Source organism: Rhagoletis pomonella, unplaced genomic scaffold, assembly GCF_013731165.1.
Source record: "Rhagoletis pomonella isolate Grant_MI unplaced genomic scaffold, Rhpom_1.0 Rhpom_scaffold_00004, whole genome shotgun sequence".
In the NCBI taxonomy this organism is placed as follows: Eukaryota; Metazoa; Arthropoda; class Insecta; order Diptera; family Tephritidae; genus Rhagoletis; species Rhagoletis pomonella.
Window position 1 is genome coordinate 29,189,384 of NW_023458558.1, and position 25,107 is coordinate 29,214,490.

Below are 25,107 nucleotides of genomic sequence, written 5' to 3' on the forward strand. Positions count from 1 at the left end.
TCCCAATGGTATCTATATATATAATACGCGAAGGCATTTTTTGTTCAAGATAAAAGATCTACACCGTTCGTTCGATTTTCAAAAGTGGGGTGTCAAATTAAAGTGCTTGGCCTGTAGATGTGCAAACTGGTTTTATTTTTTCGAAAAGAATTGCCACCTGTTGAACAATTACATTCAAATTTTTTAATAATCAATACCATCAGATCCGTACGGTTCGTTCGATGTAAGGTGTCAAATTAAAGGGCTCCAGCTGTAGGTGCGCAATAAGGTTTAATTTTTTCGAAAATAGTTGCCACCTTTTAAAAAATTAAGTTCAGATTATTTAAAAAGCTAAATGGGTATAAATGAGAATGGTTTTGAAATGCTTTGTTTTATAGCAAAACTATAGGAGGGTTGCCGCCTGTTTAAAAAAGTAAGTTAGGTAAGAGAAATATGTATCACCGTATGGAGTGATAAGAAATCTTTAGTTTGAGCGCTAACAATATCTTTGAGGTATTGAAAGAGGGTTGCCATCTGTTAAAAAAGTTAAATTCTAATTATTTAAAAAGTTAAATGAATTATTAAAATATGGGTATCAATCGAAAGGGATTTGAAATTTTTTTGTTTGTGCACTCTATTTAGCGGGGTTGCCACATTAAAGTTCAACTGAATCATCAGTTAATTAAAATATGTATCGCAGTGTCCGGCGAAGGAGAGTTAACAATTATTAAGCTTGAAAATACTTTTGAAGAGGGCTGCCACCTGTTTGAAAGGTCTAACTCAATTAACAAATTGAAAAAGTATATGAAATATAAAAATACCGTAGTCAAACAAAAGAACGTTAAGAAATCTTTAGTTTGAACATTTCGAATGCTTGAAGAGAGTTGCAACGTGTTTAAAAAGTTGCATTAAATTAATTCAGTAAGTTGGATAAATGATTAAAAGAGGAGCATAACTCGAAATGGGTTTGAAAGGGACTTATTCCCGACCTTTACTTAGGAGGATTGCCATTTATATCAGTTTATTGAAATACATACATGTGCATCACAATGTTAGACGAAACGATTTAAGAAGACTAGTTTGAGAATACTTTTGAAGAGGAATTTCGAAAATGGTATGTCAAGTTAGATATCTTAGCTTGTAGATGTATGATAAAGTTTAGGGTGATTTGAAATTCGAAGAAAACAAAAACATGCACTATGCGCGACTGCTCTTCACTCAGAAACGGTTTTGATGGAATATGGCACTCGGATCTCTTATAACTCTGACTAATATTTGGAATATTTTTTAAGTTTTTGAAATTCAATTTTGGACGTTTTAACACCATGCGGGTTCGTTCACTAGTTATTATAGGTGCGTTCGCGTAGCTGTTAATTGTTCATGTTTAACCAAAACTTACAAGTTTTTGCGTTCGCGTACGCAAAAAACTTGCAAAGTAGGGGAAATTGAGAGAGCAAACTGACATTTCATTTTGAGGGGAAGCTGCTGGTTTCTGCTGGAAAAATTTTTGCCAACAGCAATTTGCCAACAGGAAAATAGCTGATCAAAAACAGCTGGTTGGCATTTACGCAAATCACAAAATTGAATTTGATGGTTTGGAAGATAAAAATTACAAAATGCGACTAATTAAACTTGTAAGAAATAAGTAGTTATTTGTTTAATCAATAAACTGTGTCAGTATACAACTTTGCGATGACTTTTCGTACGTTTTAAATTTTACACTTTTGTATGTAAACAAAAATTATATCAGCTGTTCGTCTAACTTGCAAGTTTCTGCAAATTTTCTGTTCGCGTACTATTTTGGATATTTCTCTCTTGTGAGAGAACAGATGACATTTCGCCGAAATTTAGCAGTTGGTTGGTTTCTGCTGGAGATTTTAAACGAACGCACCTTATTATTCATCAAAATATGTAAACGCCTCGTAACCGGGTAAACCTCGAAAATAAACCGGATTTCCATACAAAACTATAGGGGAATTCACTCTTCTGTGTATTCGTGTAACTGCATGAGCGTGGGATTTGTTGTTGCTAGCGGTAGATCAAATACACATGCAACAACAACCACACGCTCGTCTACACTTACGTTTGGTAGGCGCCACGCTCCTTTTTAAATAGCCCCAATTTTTCTCAATGAGTACGGGACTGATTTCATATATGGGTGCGTTCAGAAATTCATCATGCCAAAGCATCAGTCTCTTTTATTTCTAATCTATAACTGATAGAAATGTCAAACATGCGCAACCACGCTTAAAAGCCGAATTGTAACTTAGTTGCGTAAATACGACATTTCCATCAATTACAGTTAAGAAATAAAAGAGACTGATGCTTCGGCTTGATGCATTTCTGACCGCACCCTTTATCCATACAAAGTTCCAATACTCTACTGTGAACACTTCCAGAGATAACACCGTGCGACAAAAACCAAACATTTTTAAAACACAAGTAAAAATCAATATATTCACTAAACAAGAAGCCAAATATAGTATAACTGCGTTTTTAATTTTTCTCTCTGACGTCAGGATTTTTTTTAAAGGACTTTGAAATTTTCGGGATATGCTTGAATAAAAAAATTACTTAAAAGATTTGCAGATAATGCAGAGTAACAATATGGATTGGATATCAATTAAAAGAAAAAAATCTGTAGAATTAAGAAATAATAATTTTATAAAACTTTATCCTTGAATATCCTTAGAAATTTCCAATACTTATTTTAGGAAAAAATATATGTCAAGGACTAATATGTAAACTACCACATCCTCGAATTTCGTCCTTCTAATTTTATTAGTTTTATATAAAAAAATCTTACACTTCTCCTTATAAGGTATTGATATTTAGTTGCAATATACATAAATGAAGAAACTGTAATCACTACACTGTACAGCACTTGGCTGGGTATTGGACCAAACCATAAATAAATATAAAAAAAACTAAAAATACAGTCGTAGACCGCCTTTTGCTCTTATTTAAATGGTTTATAACCTTTTTATATGTATACGTTTTAAATTCTTGCACTAAACTTTCAGCTTTTTAAAAACGATTTGACAAAACAAAAAGTATAACGGGTGGTGCCAAAAGCGGCATTCACGAGTCTGGAGTCGATGTAGGTCGGAATCGACTTCCTGTGAATACCGCTTATGGCCTGTTGGTATGCTGTCCGGTCCAGAGGTTGTTTTATGAACCTCTGGACTACGTCCGTCATGCTCCTTGATGAAGACCATCTGTGCCTCGTCGTTTAGGTCGTGTTGAGGCGACATCAGAAGGCATCCAGTCGCGGCCAAGTGTTACGTAGTCTGGCATGTATATAACTTCGTCCACTGCATCCTGCTAGTCCTCGGTAACCACACGGGCCCTGCATTGTTTAGAACCAGCCGGCCAATTTCCTTATATTTTGCCCACAACTTTTATTTGTCTTTGCCCCAGGTGCTGCCGACTAGCGGCTTGAAGACCGTGGACTATTGACAATTGCGGTTGTATGTATGCGCCGCGAAGGAGAGCAGGCGTCGGAATTGGTGGTAAAAATGGTTGCCCAGGAATTCGTAGGGAATAGTGTTTGGCTCCTTGCAGTGAAGAAGCGAGAGAGTTCGGAGAGGTAACCGTTTACTTTCGAGCACATGTCACCAATTCCATTCCCGGATTCCATTATCAAGCATATAGGAGACAATTGAGACTCCGTCAGGTGGTTGGGGAAGTTTTGATATGTAATAATAAAGCATCAGCGGGGAGAGGACACCACCCTGTGAAACCCTCTACTTAATTCTCAGTTTGCTGGTTTTGTTTCTAAAAAGGTCTGACGAATATCAATCACTCAGATAATTCGCCGACCACCGTTTGAGTCCCTGTTGGCGAGAGGAAGCCTTAATGTCTTCTAGTGGCGTGGAGTGACTGACAGTTTCAAAGCCTTTGACATATTCAACGCAACTAGGACTGTTTTCTCACAGGGGCGGTTTTGGGTCAGGCCACGAGTTATCTGAGTGTTTAAGGCGTTGAGTGCTGTTGCAGTGCTCACTGGTCCCTCACTGCGGTTGGGTAGTTCGTTTAGTTCGGTGTCTTCGCTACCAAGGAAAGGAGGATTATCGGGCTAGGACTCTCGCTTTTTCGTTTCCCCAGTTTAAGCAGGGGGACCGCTCTTCCATTTTCCAGATGTCCGGAATGATGAGGGGGCCATAGACAGGTTGAGGTGCTTCGTAAGGCAGTCTGCTCCCACGGGACATATTCTGTCGGTCCTATGGCTTTGGAGGCTTTCGCCTTCCCAATTGCTACCTGAACCTCCTCGCTGGTGAAAACAATAGGCACACTAGGTGTTGGCAGTTTGTGCAGCCTTCTGGTCACTTGATGTTTGGTTTTGTCCGCCGGGGAATGCAGCGTAAACTGTCGGCTAAAGTAGCTTGCGCATCGCTCCGGGTCCCACGAAGCGAAGAGATTTCCTCTCTGTCGTCACGCTTCGTAGGGTTGGACAGTGACTTTACGGTTGACCAAATCTTGCTCATACCAGAGCAGAATTTACAAGTCTTCAGATGCTCTTCCCACTTTTTTCACTTATGTACCTTCACGAGTTGTCGAATCTCCGTATTGAGATCCCTGATGCGGAGATTGCCGGGATCGGCCTGACGAAGGTTGTTACGCTCATCGGCTAGAGAACCTACGTGAACTTCGATTGGTGGGGGGAGGACAGAGAGGGTGCTTTCAGTATAAATCTAAAAAGGACTTGTTGAATAACTGGTTGCGCGTGTTTGCCAGGGCGGGACAATGGCAGAGATAATATTGCTCTCCACCTCTTCCTCGTCTCTGCAACTGCGTCAATCTTTGGTGGGGTATCCTAACTTTTTTCCGTGTGTGACCATCAGGCAGTGTTCGGTGATAACCCCAACTACTAATCTGAGAGAAGAGCGGTCCAGCCGAGTGATAGGTATTGGTCGCTTTATATCAATCTTTGGCCAAATTTTCTTGGTAGTATGGCGGATGGTTTCCACAGCCCACCTGGTATTTACCTCCTGTGTTTGCAGAAGCATTTTGAGCAGAGTTGATTTCAGATATTTCCGTCCCCCTCCTTGCCACTTCGTCGGCTATGAACTTGCCAGGAATTTTCCTGTGTCCAGGGACCCTTAAAACAGTCAAGGGCTTATTAATTGAGATGATTATGTGTAGACGGTCTGATGCAAGCAATAGCTTAAATAGGTCGCTCACGTGATGCTAGTTATCAAGCTTGTTAGGTTAGACTAGCTGGTGAGGCGTCGTCGTTCATGGTGCAGAATGTCGAATCGTCTATCTGGTTTGCCAATAGGATTCCCCTACGATCATTTGGCAGCCTTAAGTGCCATTGATCCTAGTGCACATTAAAGACACCTACTACTATACGGTTTTCACCTCAGGGGAGCGCACCTATGCCATAGTGATAACCTGCTAAGCAGCAGGTCACGGGGTCATATAATCCTATATTCTGGTTGTCGTAAGTCGCGCGCATCGACAGTCGTTCCTTGAACTAAGTTGGATCGCAGTTATCAATATGCCACGCCGACCCATAAAGACGGTTATTTCTTCAATTTTGCTCTGGAGTCCGTTGCAGTTCAGTTGTTGAATACTTTGGGAGTCTGATCTCTGTGCGGGGGGTGAGAGAAAAATGAGGCGATCTAAGCGGGAGAGTTGGATTTTAGCTTCTTCGCTTCCGCGGTTTGCGCGAGTTTGGAGGCTGTGTAGGCGGAAACCGAAGCCCCTGGTAGTTAGTACGATTTACGGGGGACGCTGGTAGGTGCACTTGGCGCCGAAGTCTCCCTCCAACTACAAAGGCAACACCAAAATTATGATCCTTTACATGACTGCTGTATCAAGCGTCGCAAGGTCTTATGCTTTGTCTACTTTGCCCCATTAACCGTACGGTCATATGCATCTTCCCCCGTACTTCAGATAGCACTAAGCAGCCCATCCGTTAAGGTCAAGCCGCCTTCGGTCATCCAGCGGCCCTGATTGCACTGGAAGTGCCCGACCTGGGCCTCTTCTTGCAGTAAGGTTACTCCTCGCGCGGTGGCGTGGACTCAGATTTGCTTGAACTGTCGTGAATAATTGGTAACTTCTCACAGATTCTCCTATCGTGCCTGTTAGTGATCACATGCCCACTGGTTCCCTCCAAAGCCTTTTCTTGGTAAATACGAGGGCTGATTAAGCGTTCTCCTCACCATCGTAGTCCTTTTTTCTTTGCTGTTGTTGCTTTTTTTGCGTGGGTTGCTCCCGTTGGCCGTTGGGTGCACGAACGCGGACGAAAATCAGCATAGCAATTTTGACTGCATTCCCAGAAGACACACCGTACCCTATTGTACACAGAGATACGAAAAAATAACTTGTATCTATAAATTTCTGTTCCACCTCCTTCCAGTTAAACTTCTTTAAACTTATTTTAAAATAGTTTTATAAATATTTTAATAAAACCAAGAATTATTACTTGCTTTAATAATTTATTTTCCATATTCACAAATTAAAAATGGCATTGGATATTGTTATGCACAGTGCAGTGAACATACAGAAATTCATAAAAGTATTATTGAGCAGCGAGTGCAAATATTTTAAAACAAACAAACTTCACAAGCTTGGGCCTATAGGTGCTTGCGCATGTATGTACCATTAAGATCAGCAGTTTCAGAAGCTCGGAATATCTACTAATATCAGATTATGTATGTATAATTATGAAAAATTAAGTTTATGCGTAAACCGAAAGTAAATCTTGCTCGGTTTCATTCCTTATCCTTGTTTCTCCTTGTTGTATGTGTATGTCATCGGCATGTATGTATGTACTTAGCTTGAGACTCGCGTTTGCCAATATTTAAAAAACTCCCCAAAACTTGCCGCCTGTTCATGATCGCATGCCTATTCATACATATGTACAAATGCATTTACATATGTATGTAGCATTGCAGATGCATTGCATACAAGAATATATTTTATAAAATGTATATTGTATTTTTCTTGGTCAACAGAAAATCTTAAAAATGTACACATCTTGATTCATATTGCATTAGTACTAATAAAAAGTTAAATTAATTTGTTTGTTTATTTTTAATAATCAATTTGGTGATGATAGGTGCGGAGATTGATAATATGGGATATAAAAGGAATTCTTCACGCTTGCACTCGATTTAATAGTAGTTTCCATATCCGCTCCATTGTCCGTAATTGCCATAACTAGAACCATACTGCCAATGGTTATAGTAGCCATCATATGATTGCTGTGCTGTGTAGGCGCCACTGTTTTGTTGACCATAATAAGCTGAATTTGCCGAATTATAATTATAACCCGAAGCGGTAGCGGTGACGCCATTATTGTATGCTGATGAAGCAGCAGAATTCGACATTGACAATTCTTTGCTGCTCGAAGAGGATTTCCGCGAAGGACTCGATTCGCTGCAAATAAAAAAAAATAACAAATTCACACATACATACATATGTATATTATGTTGGTTCCCATTTCATAAAAAAATACATATTTGCATAGTCTATTCAACTCACCGCTTCTTCTTAGCTTCAGTTGCTTTACTTAGTGCTACTTGTAGTGCCCTCTGCGCGTCTTGCAAGCCCTTCGCTGTGCTACCAAAATCTTCCAAAAACTCAACTTTGCGCTGTGCAAATAGTACTTTCTGTTCGGGATCCATATTTTCACGTGCCATAAATTTATCCATAATTAGCACAACCTCATCCTCGTCCACCTTTGGGCGCTGCAAAACCAGATCTATCATTTGCAATGCCACGCGTGTATTCGCAGCATCTTTGTCTAGTGCCTGTCGCAGCACACGCAGTCCACCCTCCAGATCATCGCAGATCTTATTCAAAAATCGGGCATACTTGATCGCTAAACTGCCAGCGATTGTTTTATTCTTTGCAGTATTTATATAGTGTTCATACAGTTCACGACATTTATTCATGTCGCCACGACGACGTTCCACGTTAATGCGTCTGTATGCGACCTGCAGTAGATTTGGACATTTCTTTTCAAGATTTTCCAAAACTGCGGCGGCGCGATCAAAATCGTTTTGACACTCTTCAAATGCCGCCCACATTAGATGAAGACTAGGTTTGTCGGGGTGATGGATTTCGCAGGCGCGACGGTAAACATCACTGGTAATAGCTGCGATACCAGGCTGGTCTAACTGGGTCTCAAGATAACGTATCATTTTTAGCCAGAATTCGTCATACAAAGCACACGCGATTAGACAACGTTCGAAGAGCACCAAGATGCGGGTGCGATCGCCTTTTTCGATTTCAAAATCGAGATAGTCTTTCCAATTCTTCAGCTGGCAGCGTTCGAGTGGCTTCACATGGAAATAGGGGCGTTTTATGCCTTCTTCAAAAGTCCACCGAGCAGTCACTGCAGCAACGGTTGATTTATGTAATTTTCGACGAATCGAAATAATTTTGTCTTTAATGGCTGTTTCCTCCTCTTCAGTAAGACTGCTTACATCAGCGAGATCCTCCTCCTGGCTGACTTTTTCGGCGGAAGTTGCAGCGTCGTCTGTCTCATGGTCAACTTCGATTGATTCGATATTAGATGGGACCGGTGTTTCCTCCTGATTAGTTTCAGCATCTTTGGCATTTGGCGATTTGCTGCCCGGTTCATCGTCTTTCTTCACGTCACGGTTTTCACGTTCCTTTTCTTTTTCCTTGTCTCTGGAACCGCTTCGTCGACTCTTAGAACGAGACGATGAAGAACGGGATGCATTGCTTTCACGAAGTTCAGTGCGAACTTTCCGCAGTTCTTCAGCGGTTATAGTGCTCACAATGGAGTGTTGATTTATCAAGTCTTGGAAACTGAAAAGGCAGATTAGAGTATGAAGACTGCAACTCAATGGCAAGTTTTTAGTTTGCTAATTTCAATTGGTGTTATTATAACTTTTATGAAACTCCTTAAAAAATGTTAAATGTCTATAATTTTTAAACGTTAGTCATTAAATTTGTTTTCAATTCAATATAATAGCATTAAAAAAAAAACCTAAAATTGTTAAAAAAGTAAAATGTTTTATAATTAAAATCGCAGACAACTTCAATACTAATGAATTTCAAGGGCTAACTCCCATTTTTTGTAAATACGCTTGCGAATGGAGTTTCATTGTAAACACATACATATGTAGTTATTCATGCCTTCTTGGTTATTGGGTAAAGAATGTATTCGAATAAAAAATAAATTATTGGTCAAATTTGAAAAATCACGAAAAAAGGCGGCTTATTAAAATTTAACTGATGAAAACTTCCATCAAGCTAAGCCTAACAATATATGTATTGTTTTACATCAAACTGTAAACCCTCTTCTCAAAACAAGTTCAGTTTTTAAAATCGGATGAAAAAAAGTTAAGCTGTTAATAGACAAAGTGCATCAAGTACGAACATAACTATTAAAAAAAAAAATGGAGGGTTCAGGAACTATACGGAACCTAACCATAGCTGTAACCTACACCAGTTTTTGTTTCGGGTGTATTTCATGATTTTTTTTTGTAGCGCCGTATAACCTATATAAGCAGGAAAGTTTTACTACTTACAATGTATTTAGTGTTCGAACTTCTAAATTCTTTAGTAAAAAAATTAACTGCCGTACGAAAATTAACTCGCCCTTAAATACATATGTACAACAATCCTTCTCTTTTACTTACTTATCAAAATGTCCACTGTAGCCTTGAGTCGGAATGGCTAATAAACGATCGTAGATCTTTACAACATTTTGGTAATGCTTCGATTCACTTTCCCATTTAATGTAGGCATCCCAGAGCTTATCAGAGCGGAACTCCAGACCGCAGGCGTCTACAGCACGTTCAAACTGTGAACGAATATATGATTCATCCTCTGCATGGTTTCCCTTTACATGTGCTAGATAATGGATCCACAGATCCACAGACAAGGGGATCGCTTCAAGTCCACGTTCAAATACCTAAATGTTAGGTATTAATTTGCATTGCATTACATATTATAGTATTATGCAGTTGTTGTGCATTTTGATTGCAGTTTTTAGTATTGTCGCCATAACGGATTTCAGAACGCGGCAAATTAAAAAAGAGAAGAAAGAATGTTGACAAAAGTTTAGTTAACAAAAAGTAATCCACTTACTTAGCTTGATTCTGTTTTGTTTCGTTTTGTGCGTGTTTGTAATATTATTTAAGGAAAGATGGAGAGGAAAGGACACAGTTAAAAAATTATAAAAGAAAACTATCTAAAGGTGGTGTGCTAAATCTCTTTTAAGGGCTTGCTAAGCCAAACGTGTTAAAAACGTTCTTGCCAGTCTCCTCAGATAAGGCTATTGTGTCTATTTGAAAGAATATTTTTATATGAAGCTTACATAAAAATGCGGCGTAAAGATTCTTAAAAAAAGTTGAGGCTGAATGGAGTTTGACTCTAAAACGTATTTTAAGCATAGCACTTTGCCCCAAACCATTTCGTGTTAATGATTGTTGTGAGCTTTTGCTCTTATGTTGGGTTCTCCTTGTCAATTAAGTAACCCGGAATCATCGGGAGATACCCCAAAAGCCAAAAGGATAATTCGACGATTTCTACAGCAAAACCAAATAAACTCGAAAAAACCTTAACATTGAGTAATATTTTGGCGCTTACGCTTTTGCTAGGGACTACAGGGGCCTACAGTTTTACACCGCCTCCGAACTGTAAATGGATTTAATGTAGAAATACACTCGGTGATTTGCCGTTTCCTGCAAATGGGTGACCGTTATTAGAAAACTGATTCCGATATAGATGTTGGTCGGACCAAGCATCAAACCCAGGTCCAGCGGAGTGGTAGCACGCACCTCTAACCACTCAGCCACAGAATACTCTCCAATAATTATATTAATTGGTATGACAATAAAGTAAACGTACTAAAAAGGAAATTAAGAAGATTTCGCACATTAACGTATGCGGGAAATTATTTCTATGATTCTGTCTCGTTTTTATGGTGGAGGTCGTATATATCTTTTTGAAATGAAAGGAAAAGGAACTTGGAAAGGAATTAAATGGGACCACACGCATTCAACAATACACTAGTACACATTGTTTGCGAAGCTGGAATTTACGATTATATATATATATAAATACAATTTATTTATTTTTAAAATTTAACTTAACTTAGTAACTTAACACAATAAATTTCATTTCACAAAAATTTCATTAAAACGCCATTTGTACTTACGCATGGCCTGTTTGTGACGCATTATGCAAAAGAAATGCTCTCGCTGCCTTTTAGATAAGTGTAGTGCTGACAGAAAACATGGAATTTTTTCTTTGTTAACATAAAAAATAGAATTTAGTACTCCACACGTTGCGCGGAAAATTAAGATCAGAACTAACAACGACGCATTTTACTGTACTGAATTTAGGAAGTATAATAACGTGATTTAAAATATATAATCATTTAAGTCCCGCGAAATTCTATCTAAGTACGAATGTCATAGTTTTAAAGTGATTGTCTGTGCTAGAAAATCGCGCATTTAAAATTGGAAGTGAATTGGTGTCGAGCCATAGCACCTTTTTGCTTAAAGCAAAAAAAAAAAAAAATAATAAAATTTAAAACTAAACAAATTTGTCACATCGAAAAATATTTGTTATTGAAGAACATCGTTGCCCCTTACTCGATTTGAAATTTTTTGGTTTTGTAATTCCATTTATTAATTTTACTTTTTATTAAATTATAATAAATTGCATTATAAAATGTATAATGGAAAATACAAAATATCGCAAATATATTCATGTACGGAACTTGATCTGTACTCACCGCGTTGCAATTGGCCTTAATACCCTTGCGCTTTTCATAGTCAGCATACTTGCGCCAATAGCCATAGCAATATGGATAGTGCGATAGGAATGCATCATAAGCCTCACGTGCGGCCTCGGGATCAGACTAAATGATTACAAAGTGTTTTTTTTAATCTACTTATTAACAGAAAATATTTTGGTTGAAGCCACATAAGTGCAATTAGTGAACTTCGTTTAGCTTTTGTTCAAGAACCACACTCATGCTTCTGCGAGCAATTCAATTGCCAGAATTTGCGTACCTCGTTGTCAACATATTGCAGCAAATATGTCCAACCAGTGAAATCTGCGGGATCTTCTTTCACTGCACGCCAGTATTTATCTAAGTCAGGCAATCGTTTGCGTTCCTTTTCTTTTTCTTTTTCCTTATCCTTTTCTTTCTCCTTTTCTCTTTCCTTCTCTTTTTCGCGTTCGCGCTCCTTATCTTTCTCCCTCTTTCTCTCTTTGTGTTCACTCTCTATAAAACGGGCACGATATAACTTTTCATTCGAACTAAAAGTGTTAAAAAAACTTACCCCCGGAGCTATCCGCTTTAGTTTTCTTTTCTACTGTTATAGTGGGCGATCCATCATTACTCTCTGATGTTGGACTCATTGGATTGTATTGTTCATCGCTTTTTTTCTTCGAGTCCTCCACCTTACGTTGTTTTTCATGATTCGAATCGATCTTGTCGGCATCATCAGCTTTGCGTTTTTGACCAACAGGTTCCTTAGAAGAAACCGATTGTGAAGAATTACTTTTGATGGGAGTTTTCGGGGATGAAGGTGGTGATTTCTTCTCTGCTTGACCTGTTGCAGTAGGCAATTCATCCTCAGATATAACTTCAGCATCTGCAGGCAATTCAGCACGTTGTGGTGCTGGGAGCTCATCATCTGAGACCTCTTCTGCATCATTTATTTCGGGTTTTGTTGGTAAAGGGAGTTCGTCTTCTGAAACTAATTCCGTGTTTACAATAGTAGCATTGCTTGCATCGGCCCCAGTGCCAAGGTCTTCTGCAATGGCTGGTTCGGATAGCGAATCGTCCGATTCCATTTTTTCGCAATTTGGCAATTCTGGCGTTACTTTTGCTTCAAAGTCATCCTTCTTAACATCATTTTCTTCACCACCTCCTACCGAGGGTAAACTATTGGCATTGTCTCCTGCCAGAGAAGCTAATAAAGAACTTTCTACCACTCCAGTCTCAGCCGTACCTTCTTCGTTGTGTACATCTTCTGATGTTTCGGACTGGCCGCCTGTCGGCCCAAATGGAAACGAGGAACTTTTCTCGTCGAGTCCTGTTTCTGATATAACGGGCACTTCTGTGTTCACTTGCTCTTCTTCTGGCACAGTGAACATTTCAACATCTTCTTCGATCGGTTGTTGTTCTTCCTCCGCCAATTGCTCGTCCTCCGCCAATTGTTCTTCTTCCGGCAATTGTTCTTCTTCCGGCAATTGTTCTTCTTCACCCAATTGTTCTTCATACACAATGCAATCATCGTCGACTATTTGTTCCGATTCTATAATTTCCTCTTCATAAATTATAACATCGTCATCGTCCGGGATGTCAATAATAACACCTTGCGCTGCCTCTTCTAACATTTCTTTAATAACGTCTGATTGATTTTCGAGTGTGTTTATCGTCTCCTTTTCTGTAGGTATATGCTGGACTTCGTCCTCGTCTGTTTCTGTAACCTATTTGTTAAATAAGTATAATTTTCAGAAGTATTTTTAATCAATGTTATGTTAGCGCCACATGAATTTAGTTAATAATTCAGTTGGCCCTTGCATGAAATCACGTTAGCTATAGCAAATCATATGTAAGTGGAACCTCGCCACACTTACACAAACATGCATCTCTCATCAATATTGCATGATGTACTCTATTAATTAAGAATAAAGTTCTTTGTACTAACCTGTTCAGGTGCACCTCGTTTTGTCCTTCTAGTGGAGCGTACTGGAGTTGGAACTGCTGGAGGAGCTACAACTTTTCTGCCTGATCTCGTTCGCCGAACTGAAATATTTTCAATGGAACTAAATGAGATTAAATAAACTTCAGTTAAGGGCATAATGCAATTAATATTTTTTCGTTTTGCCACCAAATATGTACATTTTTATCGAACGATTCACGAGGCTCACGTTTTTATCTTTGTTCAGATGTCACAAGTACAAAATTATGTATGTATGTATAGACAGCGATGTCGAAATTTTCAGAAACAAATAACTAATGAAAACGAAAAGCGATATCCAGAACTTGTCTGAGGTATTTGATTTATTCGATTTTAACCCCTGTTTGATATTATACTAGATTTGATTAGAAGCATTTGGATAATTACCTGGATTTTCACCAGAAACGTTATCTTCTTTGGACGCCATCTTTTATGCAATACAAAAAGTAATCTAGATTTTTAATGCGGTGACAGTAGACAGGGTTGCTTCGTAGTAATTACACAACGCATCTAAAGTCGATAGTTAATCGAAATGCTTGTCAGGATCAGGGATGAAAAAGTGGGTACAATTGTATCTTTTACCGACGTTTGATGCATGATCCAACTACACAAGATCTGACAAGATGAAGCAAAAGAAAAAAGTAATTTTCTGGCTGACGTTTGTAATTTCGGTGCCATGTTATTTTCTGAGAAAAGTAAACAAAGAATATGAATACGAAGCATAAAGAAAAAATGCAAGCAATGTTGTGCACATGTTTGTGCTAACCAGTTTATTATTTTTGTACGTGTTTTTGCATCCAATCACCGCGCAACTTCATTTTAATTACATTTACACAAAAAATCACTTAAAACTAACTGAAATAAACCACTGACAAAATATACATAAAGAAAGAAGCAAAACAGAAATAGAAAACTTCAAAATTATGAACGTCACACACTTCTTTCTCAATGCTATTACAAATGGCTGCTTCTCAACCGGTCAGATCTGTTCTAATTGGTTCATGAGCATGAGTCATCATGGCATGTTTAGAGGTTATTCAATCGTTATGAGCGAAAACGTTTTCTGTATTGATTTACGTGTGTATTCTTGTAAATATTGTTAATTTTTTGCTTTTGTTAAATACAAACTATTACGAAAAAAGCATCCTTTGATTAAAAAAAATTTGGTGCTTTTAGTTTGGTAAAACGCCTTTCTGAAAACGTGCTTTCTGAAAATCAAAAGTCGGCAACACTGCTTCAAAGGTAAAATTTAAGGTACGACCGCACTAGGCGACGCGACACGACACTACACAACGCAGCAAAATATTCTTGGCATGTATTTTTATGGAGCATACCGCACTACGCTGTAGCGGAGCGGCAAAGTTGACCAACTAGGCAAAAATGTCGCGCCGCGTGATGTCGCGCAGTTCCGGTGCCGCATAGTGCGGTATACCTAGCGGAACGACATAACATTTCGTACTATATTTTTAACTTGAAGTAATTGGATTTCCAATTGTGAGTGAATATTCACATGCATTTCACAGAAAATTGTATGTAAAGAAACATAATATTTGAGAAGAATTCGCCAAGGAAAATAAAAATAAAAGGCATTAACATTACATCAGCGTCACTGGCATCCATCTTGTTTGAAGGTTTTGACACAAATAAATTAAAAAATTTGCAGCGAAGTGTCGCGCCGCTGCATTTTCAGTCTGATATACAGTGTCGCGTCGCTTAGTGCGGTCTTACCTTTACGCTTGAGAAAAACGTTCAAATTTGATTATGGATCACATCAACTTGCCTTTTTTACTCCTGTAATGGGTTGGCTTTCCTTTATGGCCGTTCGTTAAAGGGGCGGTGGGCGAAAGGTAAGTGTGCGTGGCACCTCTAACCCACCTTTTTGGAGAGGGAATGAACCGCCATTGACAAAAATGCAACCCCAGACCACCTAGGTCCCCTAGGGACCCCTTAGAAAAATTTCCAAAAATCACAATTTTCATTTGCGTTTATTCGCTTGAAAAATGTTAAATATTTATTTGCACAATACATTTTTATGTACACATTTTTATACACAAGACATTTTTATAAAACACCCAGTAACCAAAAGAGACATCACTGGGGCGGCAGCTCCAGGTTTACCACACAGAAAGGGAATTCTAGTTACCTCATCCTTTTCCAAGGTTACATCACTGGGGCGGTCACACAGAAAGGAGAATTCTACGTAGTAAGGGTTATAATCCCTAAGCGCGGCCGAAGGCCGCCTACGCAGAAAGGAATTCGACGGAAAAATACTGTGGACGCAAATAAAAATTGCGATTTTTGGCCATTTTTCTAAGGGGTCCATAGGGGGCCTAGGTGGTCGGTTGTTGCTTTTTTGTCAATGGCGGTTCATGCCCTCTCCAAAAAGGTCGGTTGGCGGTGCCACGCCCACTCCCCCTTCGTCACCGCACCTTTAACGAACGGCCATAATGGAAAGTTTCCCCCTTGTAATGCTTGATGTTTACATTTAGAGAGAAGATAAAAATCCGCCTTATAATCAAAAAATAGTAGTAAAATTGCATGTGTAGCGTCCCGGTAACTTAAATTTTTGTCAGCCACTTTTAACAACCAGTTTAGATAAAATTCTTCAATAAAACACTTTGAAACGTATTTTCGTGTTGAACTAAGTCTTCTTATTATTATTATTAGATTTCTGAAATTTAAATGTACAGTTGTTTCAATAATAGCACCAATTATTTTTACAAAGAGCAGGATACCCTGAATTTGTTGTCCAATGCTTCTTCTTCTAGGAAGCCGTTCACAGTAGCGTTGACAGGCTGGGAGTATAATTTTTCTTCTGCGGTGGTGTTTTCAATTTTTCACGAATTCATTAAATTAATGGATAAAATGTCTTAATAAAACGAAATTTAACCTTAGGTGTTGTTAACGAATGAAATTTGTGAAATAAGTATATCCAGAAACGAGGAAAAGTGAGCCTGTTGGCTTTCCAATTAGGCCACCACCATAATTATCCTTTATTTGGTGGACACCCGAGCGATACTTTTTAACAACGGCTTGGCAAAACTTCGGTTTCTGTGAGGATGTCGTTTGCATTTAAGATAGACAAAGCTTTAAAGGCGAACTTATATAAAATATGTCGACTCTGCGGAATCGATAGAGAGGAAAAAGTTGAAATACTCGATGCTGGGCCAACCGACCAACAACAGCCGGTGGATTGTGATGGCGAATTAAAGCTTCACCAAAAAATTATACAATGCATTGGCATCACAGTAAACAATAGTTCATAAATCTGTTGTGTTCACTTTATATTCTTTATGTCTCTACAGATAAGCAAAGATGACAAAATGCCTCAAAGCGCTTGTGTACTGTGTGTGGATAAAATCAATGATTTTTATGAGTTTCGTGAAATGTGTTATGCCACAGATGTACAGACTAGAAAGTTACTGGGTTTAAAACGCGAAACTCAGAAAAAGGTAAGTATTTAAATATTTAAATTAACATTTTCTATATGAGTTCAACTTTTTAAGAATGTTGTGGCGGACATTAAGCCCATTATTGATATAAAGGAGGAAACTGTTGTGAAACGTGGGCGAAAACGCAAGTCAGATGAAGTAGTAGCTAAGGAAGAAGCGCCGGAAGTTAAGCGAGAAACAAACCCAGTTCCGATCAGCAGCAAAAAACAACGTTTGAATGAGGCACCGACGGATGCAAAAAAGAAAGGAAAACTAGGGAAGAATTTTGATAAAACCGTAAAACTGATTGATAAAACAGTAAAACAGATTGATAAAACCGTAAAGCCTAAAGAGGAAATGTAAGTATGGACATATTTCTAAAAGTTAAAATTATGCTCTCTATTGTAACAAAAGAAAGATGCAGCTATATTTATTCAAACAGCAAATTATAAACATTATAATGGAACTTACGGGAAATGCACATACATTTATATCCAACAAATTTTATTAACAGAAAAGAAGAGCCTGCGGAGAACGTGAAACCAACTACAGCACCTAGTAGTGTAACGAAATTCCGACAAGTGTGCAACATATGCAATCAGCGCTTTGGTAGCAAAGTAAAATTGGAACAACATGTGGCCGCGACACATGTGCCAAACATTCCACGATACGTTTGCACAGCCTGTAATGAAACCATAAAGAAAACCAATGATATCAAGAGTCATCAGTTATGGCATAAATTATCTAAAACACCTTATATGTGCGGTCATTGTGGTCAGTCATTAATTAGCTCCTATGCATATTCCAGGTACGTATATTATTTAGAATTTTATGGTGATGATTATAACGAGATATTCTTCAACAAATTTATGCAGACATCTTCGGGATCACACCGTGGAAATACCGCCAAATCTATGGGTACTTGATCGCGAATGCCCACAGTGTCACCACACATTCTTAACAAACTTTCTCTACAATACACACTGTTGCGCAGTTAAGACCAAAAAGTGTGCTGGTTGCAATCGTCAGCTGCGTAACGAAGTAGAATATCAGCGTCACGCAGCGCACTGTAATAAAGTTTACTTAAATTACTCTAAACATATACCAGCTGCTGCCGCCGCTGCGGAATCCACTATTCGTATTAAAAACGAAAATGATGTGGAAGCAGCTGCTGCTGAAGCACTCGCAAGAAATGCTGGAATATCGCTAGACATGGCACCAGTAGTGTCGCTAACGCGCATCTCGACACCGGAAATAATTGCTGCGAGCCAGGGTAATAGTGTAGCAGAATATAATAATGAAAGTGCTGCAGCACTAACAGATGATCCGAAAACACCCGCAAAGAAAGGTGGTAAGAAAGGGGTCTCTCGCAAAGATCTTAAAAGGGTAGATAACTTACTAAAATCCACTTTGGATGCACTGGTGAGTATTAAACATGAACCAGAGGTGCACGTAGAAACGGATGCTGAGACACCTGCAGCAACAGGTGAGGAAACTGCCAATAAAGAAAAAGAATCAGAAGATACAGGTCATGACAACTTTCATCATGATGATGATTTCCATCATGGCGATAATAATGATGATGAAGATGACGAAGGAAATAGGGGTCAGGATGCACCAATTAGTACTCGTACTAACGAAATAGCTATCAAAGAAGAACCAGTAGAGGAGAATATTTCTTCAGCTGTTATAAATATTAAACAGGAAGTGATTGATGTTGAAATCGAGAACACGACACCTGCCGCAAAAATGCCAGTATTAAAATTAAAAATTAAAAAGGAACATGGCACATTGAATTCATCAATAGTAGAGGAGCAAAATATTCGAGTCGAGAAGAAAAAGAAGAAGAAAAAACGAAAAGATGCCGAGCGGAAAGGAGACAAGATGGTAAGTGGATGCATTACTATATAAACCAGGGCTCGAATCGTAACATCCGTTCACGGATCGAAAACGATACGAAAGAAAATTACGTGACGCGTCGGGCAGTATACACTGAATGGGACAAAGAGTACGCTCACGTATATCATAATCCAAAAAATGTTTTTTCTACGTGACGAGTAGTACGACATCGTATGTGACGATTCGAGCCCTGGCCTGGAAAAGTCTGCATGTCATATACAAAATATACTTTTATTTAACTTTTTAATTTTAGTTGGATGGAAATGAACCAACACCAGAGAATCCGACAGTGCAGGAATCTGAAGCGACTTCGCAGAGTCTTTCCCATCCAAACATTTTGCGGCCCATCAAACAAGAACGATTGGATGAAGCCGGCGATGAAATGGAAGGCAGCGGAGCAGAAGAAACGGTGCAGCCGGGCGCAACTGTTATGACCACTATACCTATACCACAATTCCAAATATCAGCTATTTCAAGTGGGGTAGAATTTGGAGATAATACTACGACAGCAGTCGAAGGTGAAGCAGATATAGAGACCAGTGATACAGCGGCAGTCACCACACCAGAGATGACCACTGATGAGGGAGAGATGGAAGATATCAAACCGAACAGAGCTGAGTTAGACCGCTTGTTCAAAATATCAAGCGTTAGCTCTGGTGTGCAGATGGAACAAGAGATTGAGTGCACTTACGAAACTGCAAGCGCCGTAACGTCTACAACCACAAGCCTGGTACCAGAACAGGCAGCCGAAAATTCAATTACCAGTGTCGGTGAAATGGTGCAAAGAAAGGCTCCTAGAAGCGCACCTAAAGCAGTCAAGCATAAGGCGCCAGAACAAAAACCGCGGCCATCGACGCAAGCACGGGCAGCAAAGGCATTCAAATCAACTTCAGGAGTTAGCAAGAACAATGTAAACACAGTTGTTACCTCCAATGAAAGTAATATTGTAGACTATGCTCAAATTAAAATAAAACCTGAACCAGTTGATCGTGGTTATGAGGATGTGTTCAACGCTTACGAAGCAGCTACAAATTCATCCGAGCCACAAGTAGAGCCTCTAAATGAAGGATTGTCGATGGGAGAATTGACGGAGCAAGAGTATTTGAATAATATTGATTTCTCAACTATACAAATCAAACAAGAAAAGGATCTTGATTTATCGGACGTGGAAATGACAAATACACACATCGTCACAAGCGTCATACCAAACGGTATGAAACGTAAACGTTCGAATGGCGAAGAATCTCAATATTCTGGAAATGAGGAGGATACTGATAGTATGGATAATGAAGAAACCGAAGATGACGATGATGATGATCATGATGATGATGATGATGATGATGATGATGAGGATGATGATGATGATTGGGTAGGCGTTAAGAAAGAAGAAGAAGAAAAACGTGAGTATCGCGAACTTGAAATGCCGCCACTGTTGTCAACAGAGGAGCCAGAAACTCCCGAGATACCGCTGCCGGTGTCAGCAGAGCTGCAAGGAGCACTGGAGTTGCCGTCACTAATGTCAACAGAGGAGCCAGAAACTTCCGTGATGCCGCCGCCGTTGTCAACGGAAGTGCAAGAGGCACCTGAGTTACCGCCACTGTTGTCAACAGAGGGTCAAGACGCACTTCAGTTGCCGTCAATATTATCTACAGATGATCAGGAAATCCCTGAAAGAGAAAACGTGTATGGGGAAGAATTACAGTGCGAATTGAATAGAGTTAGCTTTACATGTCCTAATGAAGAAAACATGACTGCCATTTCAGCAATAGAAAATGCTGCTAGTACGTTACTAACAGACAATTCTTCAAAATCAACTGAAGCAGAATTACCGCCGCCGTTTATGATAACAGGCATTTACAGCCAAGCAGATTGTGGCGTGTCTAATCAATTTTCATCATTAATTGACAGAGACTCCCCGTTGGTGGAGACTGGGTTCTCAAATGCTGTAATTGAGCTGCCTATCGCAGCGCCTGCATTGCAAATATCCAGTGTCATGGCTGGCTGCTCGGTAAATTTCAATGATTTTTCAAAACATGCAGAAGAAGAGGCAATGAGTGAATATGGAGTGATCGAAAATTTGTCGGTTTCTGACGTGGAAACCATGCAAGTTGACGATGTGGATGAAAGCGGTGGAACTAATTTATTAGATGGAGCAGCACATAGGAGTATGACTGATGAATCAATGGATTTCACATCAACAGCTCAGACATTGTGCTTGGAGATAAATCAAGATAAAGATTCGCTTCTTAACGCACAACCATTCTCTGATGATGGTTCAGAACCAGTGAACGCACTAAATACAATGCAGATAATGTTTAACCCTAATACGAACGTAGACATGGATATCTCGATTCAACCAAATCCTGAAAACGTAGTCGAAGAGGCCCAAAACGTTCTCAATCACGAAGTCGTCGAAGCGCAAGCCATTCAGCGACTAACACTAGAAGTCATTGAGGCGACACAAAACGTCGAAGAGACTGAAAATCTTATGAATGAGTGCGTAGCTGAAGCGCAATTGCAGCAACAGCAAACTCAATACACCGAAACTCCACCAGGAAGTAGTATGCGACTCAATAATCCCGAATGTGAGAAAAGTTGCAGTAGCAGTAACGAAAGCATCGGTGGTGCTGGTAGCAGCAGCGGTAGCGGCATCGGCAGTGCTAGCGGCAGCATCGGTGCGTTGAGCCAAAGTACATTGATCAATCGCCCATTTATGCTCGACGATAGTAACATAAATGAGATCGCCGAAAATAACAACAATGCAAACATCGAACGAGAATTACAAGACGATGTTGCTTCTACGAATATCGCGAACACGTTCGAAGCGAACATTGTTGCTGACAATCCCGTCGCTGAGCAAAGCAATGCGGCGGTAGTTGAGATAAAAACGGAAGACATAACATGAAAACTAAATTGAGCAATGAAGAAGGTTTTAAATAGTGAGAGTTCAATTAGTTTAAGGTAATTATTTGCAAAACATACAATTACTTGGTTTTAATATTTTCATATCGTTTGGTTTCGCGTTAATTATTTCAATGCATAAGTGGCGCAATAAGATCTATGTATGTATTTAAGCTTCTGTATTTCAATTGTTTACTTTTGTATATGTTTAAACATATGTTAGCTTAAGTTTGTTTCATTTAAAATTTACATACATACTTAATAGGAATGAGAAACGCTACAAAGCGTTTCCTTTAACTGTGTGTATTTCTTGCAAATCCAATTGTACATATGTAGATATGCATAAATGTGCTTGAATTTGTAGACATACAAATACAGGCACATATGAAGGGGCTGGAATCAAAAGGATATAAGTAGGTCTGGCATTATTTTGAGATAACTAAGGTTAAAGTTGATTTCTTATTGTTAATTCTGGGTAAATGCATTTGAAATGATTCTTGCCTAAATGAATGCAGGTTAATTAACTAATTCTCTTTGGCAACGAATAAACACTCTATTTAACTTAACAAATATGGGTATAACTTATATTATCAAAAAATGTCACTTAGACGCTTATGATTCTAACCCCTTCATATATGTATGCATATGAATTTATTTATGTACCCCGATATACATCTCGCTTCACTTAAGCAGACACATTTTTTCATTAGGATTCAGGGAAATGTTGAAGCTGTTTTTGATACACTTTTTTGTGCTGATTACGAATCCGTAAGTATAAGGATTCCACCAGCTCCAGATTTTGAGAAAAACGTGTAATAAAGTGTAGAAAAATCGCGTTTTTGCAATATTTGGGAAGCTCTAGCACAAAAAGAAAAGGTGATAGAATCTTTCACTTAGGCTTAAATTAAAGCTAGAACTCTCGAATACAATCCTTAAAAATATCATCCCTGCACCTGGACCCTAAGGCCATTTATAGTCATTTAACAAACAAATACTGGACAATTTTGCTATTGAAAACCAAAAATTGTGTCAAAATCAGGTATTGCTGTTAAATAAATGGCTATAAGTGACCTTAGGGTCAATATGCAAGGATAGTATTTTTTGGAATCGTAGTCGAAAGTTCAAGCTTTAATTTAAGCCTAAATAATCATTTATTTAAATGCGGCAGGGACTAAACTATAAATAAATGCCTATAAGTGACTATCAAGTCAAGGTGCACGGATGGTATCTTCAGAGATAGTATCGAGAGTTCTAGCTTTAATTTAGGCCTTAGTGACACTTTGTTTCTTTGCTAGAGCTTGCAAAAAACGCGATTCTTTGACACTTTGAACTCGTTTTTCTTAAAATCTGGGGATGATGGAAACTTTAAGCTTGCGGATACATAATCAGCACCAAAAAGTCTATCAAAAACAGCTTTGACATCTGCCGCAACAATTTTTTCCCCCATTTTTCTCGGCCTGTGTAATCTTAAGAAGCTGATCTAACCAAGGATGTTCCTTAATTGTGTATTGCCTTCTTGTTTTTTCTACATTTCGTGTACCATACAATGCAGGGCCCGGGCTCGAATCGTCACATACGATATCGCATTAGTCGTCAAGTGAAAACACATTTTTCGGATTATGACATACGTAAACGTACTCTTTGGATTGCGGTCGATAATAATTTTTAAAATTCTTCCCAAATTTCGTTTGGTCCATGTGAGCTTAGTGATATCTGAATCTAAATTCAGAAAAAATCAATTGTTTAATGCTGTTTAACTAAACGTTACATAAGAGGCAACTACATAAGTCGTGGTTTCTTTTTTTACCCTTTCGGTGTTCAAAATTGATCAGTCTTTGAAATGAGATTAAAAAGGAGCTTCTTCGATGCTTTCAAGTCCAGGAAAAAATGTATCTATTCAAGTGAAACGGGGGGTATGTATTTTCATAATCATTTCTTCATGTCTAAATTATAGTGATTGCAGATGTAATATTTACATACATACATACGTACATGGATGTAACAAATGCTCCAATATACACATATAAGGTTTAGTTTCACTGTGTACTCCCGCGCGTTAATCGACTGTAGTTTGAACGAAAATCAGTTTCATTCGCACCAAGACAAAATCAAAAAGCTTTTTATAAAAAAATGTATTATGCTAAGATTTTGGTGAATGGCAATTCTTTAAAAATTTGTAAACTAAGTACATACATATATGTGTGAAACAGAGAAGCATTATTCACTTTCTTTTGTAAGCAAAGATTACCACAAATAATATATGTATGTATGTATAATCACATAATGTAGATCACAAATGATTTCGTAAGAGAAAATATTAGCAACGCTATCAATTAATAATTTGAATATACATTATAATTGTATGAAAACGTAAATATTAACAAATTTAATAATAAATAATTTTTTAAAACAAAAATATGCTTGTATTTGCGTCTTCTATACAGTAATAGTACTTACCACTTAGTTGATCTGAGACGCGCGCCCGGGCGAAAAATATACGGCGCGCTAGTACAATTTTATTTAATTAAGAATGGGGAATGGAATAAAATAAGCTGAGTGTGCGGTATAAACGATAATTCTTTTTTCTGTTTTTTGAAAGGCCCACGAATGCCATTATTTTTGGGGTCATAAGTAAGAACCGCCTAAGTCACCTTAGGAAAGAATGGAGTTAAATATGCTATCGTATTCTACTATTCCACGTGTGTGTGGAATCCCTATTTCGCCAGCTACGGTTTTTCTCGAATTCATGTTTTTTGACTTGGGGCCGTTTTCTGAAGTAACCTTTAACTTTAAAGCTCACTTTATATTTAAAGGTTGGATTAAAAATATAGCTATGTCTAGTAAATATAAGCATTTCACTTATCGGGTTTTAACGTATGTATGTTTCTTGGTTGTAAACCAATTTAAACCCGATAATAAAATGCTTTACTTTAGACACAATCATAAATTTTAATCCAACCTTTCAAAATAAAGTGCGCTTTGTAGTTACAGGGTATTTCTATGAATTGAGAATCTTCCTCATTTTTTTGAAGTCGGTTAAAAATTGTTCACATCGCAGCATTCTTCAGAATTTTCGTAAAAGAATCGAAGAAACTTGGCATGCTTTACAGGGATAACATCGATGAAACGCTCATAACAGATTCTTATGGTGGCACGGATCCGAGTAACTGGAAGCCGCTCACATCGAGCTGTACGTAGATCAT

General features: G+C 38.5%; 2 protein-coding genes across 2 annotated transcripts; one reads left to right on the forward strand and one right to left on the reverse strand.

Moving 5' to 3' along the window:
- Positions 1–6,865: 6,865 nt before the first annotated feature.
- On the reverse strand, positions 6,866–14,171 carry LOC118737415 (pre-mRNA-processing factor 39). Its single transcript, XM_036467889.1, has 8 exons — positions 14,061–14,171; positions 13,641–13,738; positions 12,264–13,419; positions 11,991–12,205; positions 11,711–11,836; positions 9,606–9,880; positions 7,474–8,769; positions 6,866–7,368 (listed from the first exon to the last, which is right to left on the reverse strand). Exons 1-8 carry the CDS (start codon positions 14,098–14,100, stop codon positions 7,104–7,106), a joined length of 3,471 nt encoding a protein of 1,156 aa, XP_036323782.1. The 5' UTR covers positions 14,101–14,171; the 3' UTR covers positions 6,866–7,103.
- Positions 14,172–16,515: 2,344 nt separating this feature from the next.
- LOC118737416 lies at positions 16,516–24,296 on the forward strand. The gene is made up of 6 exons (XM_036467890.1): positions 16,516–16,921; positions 16,979–17,125; positions 17,180–17,463; positions 17,619–17,912; positions 17,980–18,991; positions 19,257–24,296. The coding sequence occupies exons 1-6, from the start codon at positions 16,733–16,735 to the stop codon at positions 21,906–21,908; spliced, it is 4,578 nt and encodes a 1,525-aa protein (XP_036323783.1). The 5' UTR covers positions 16,516–16,732; the 3' UTR covers positions 21,909–24,296.
- The last annotated feature ends 811 nt before the right edge of the window (positions 24,297–25,107 follow it).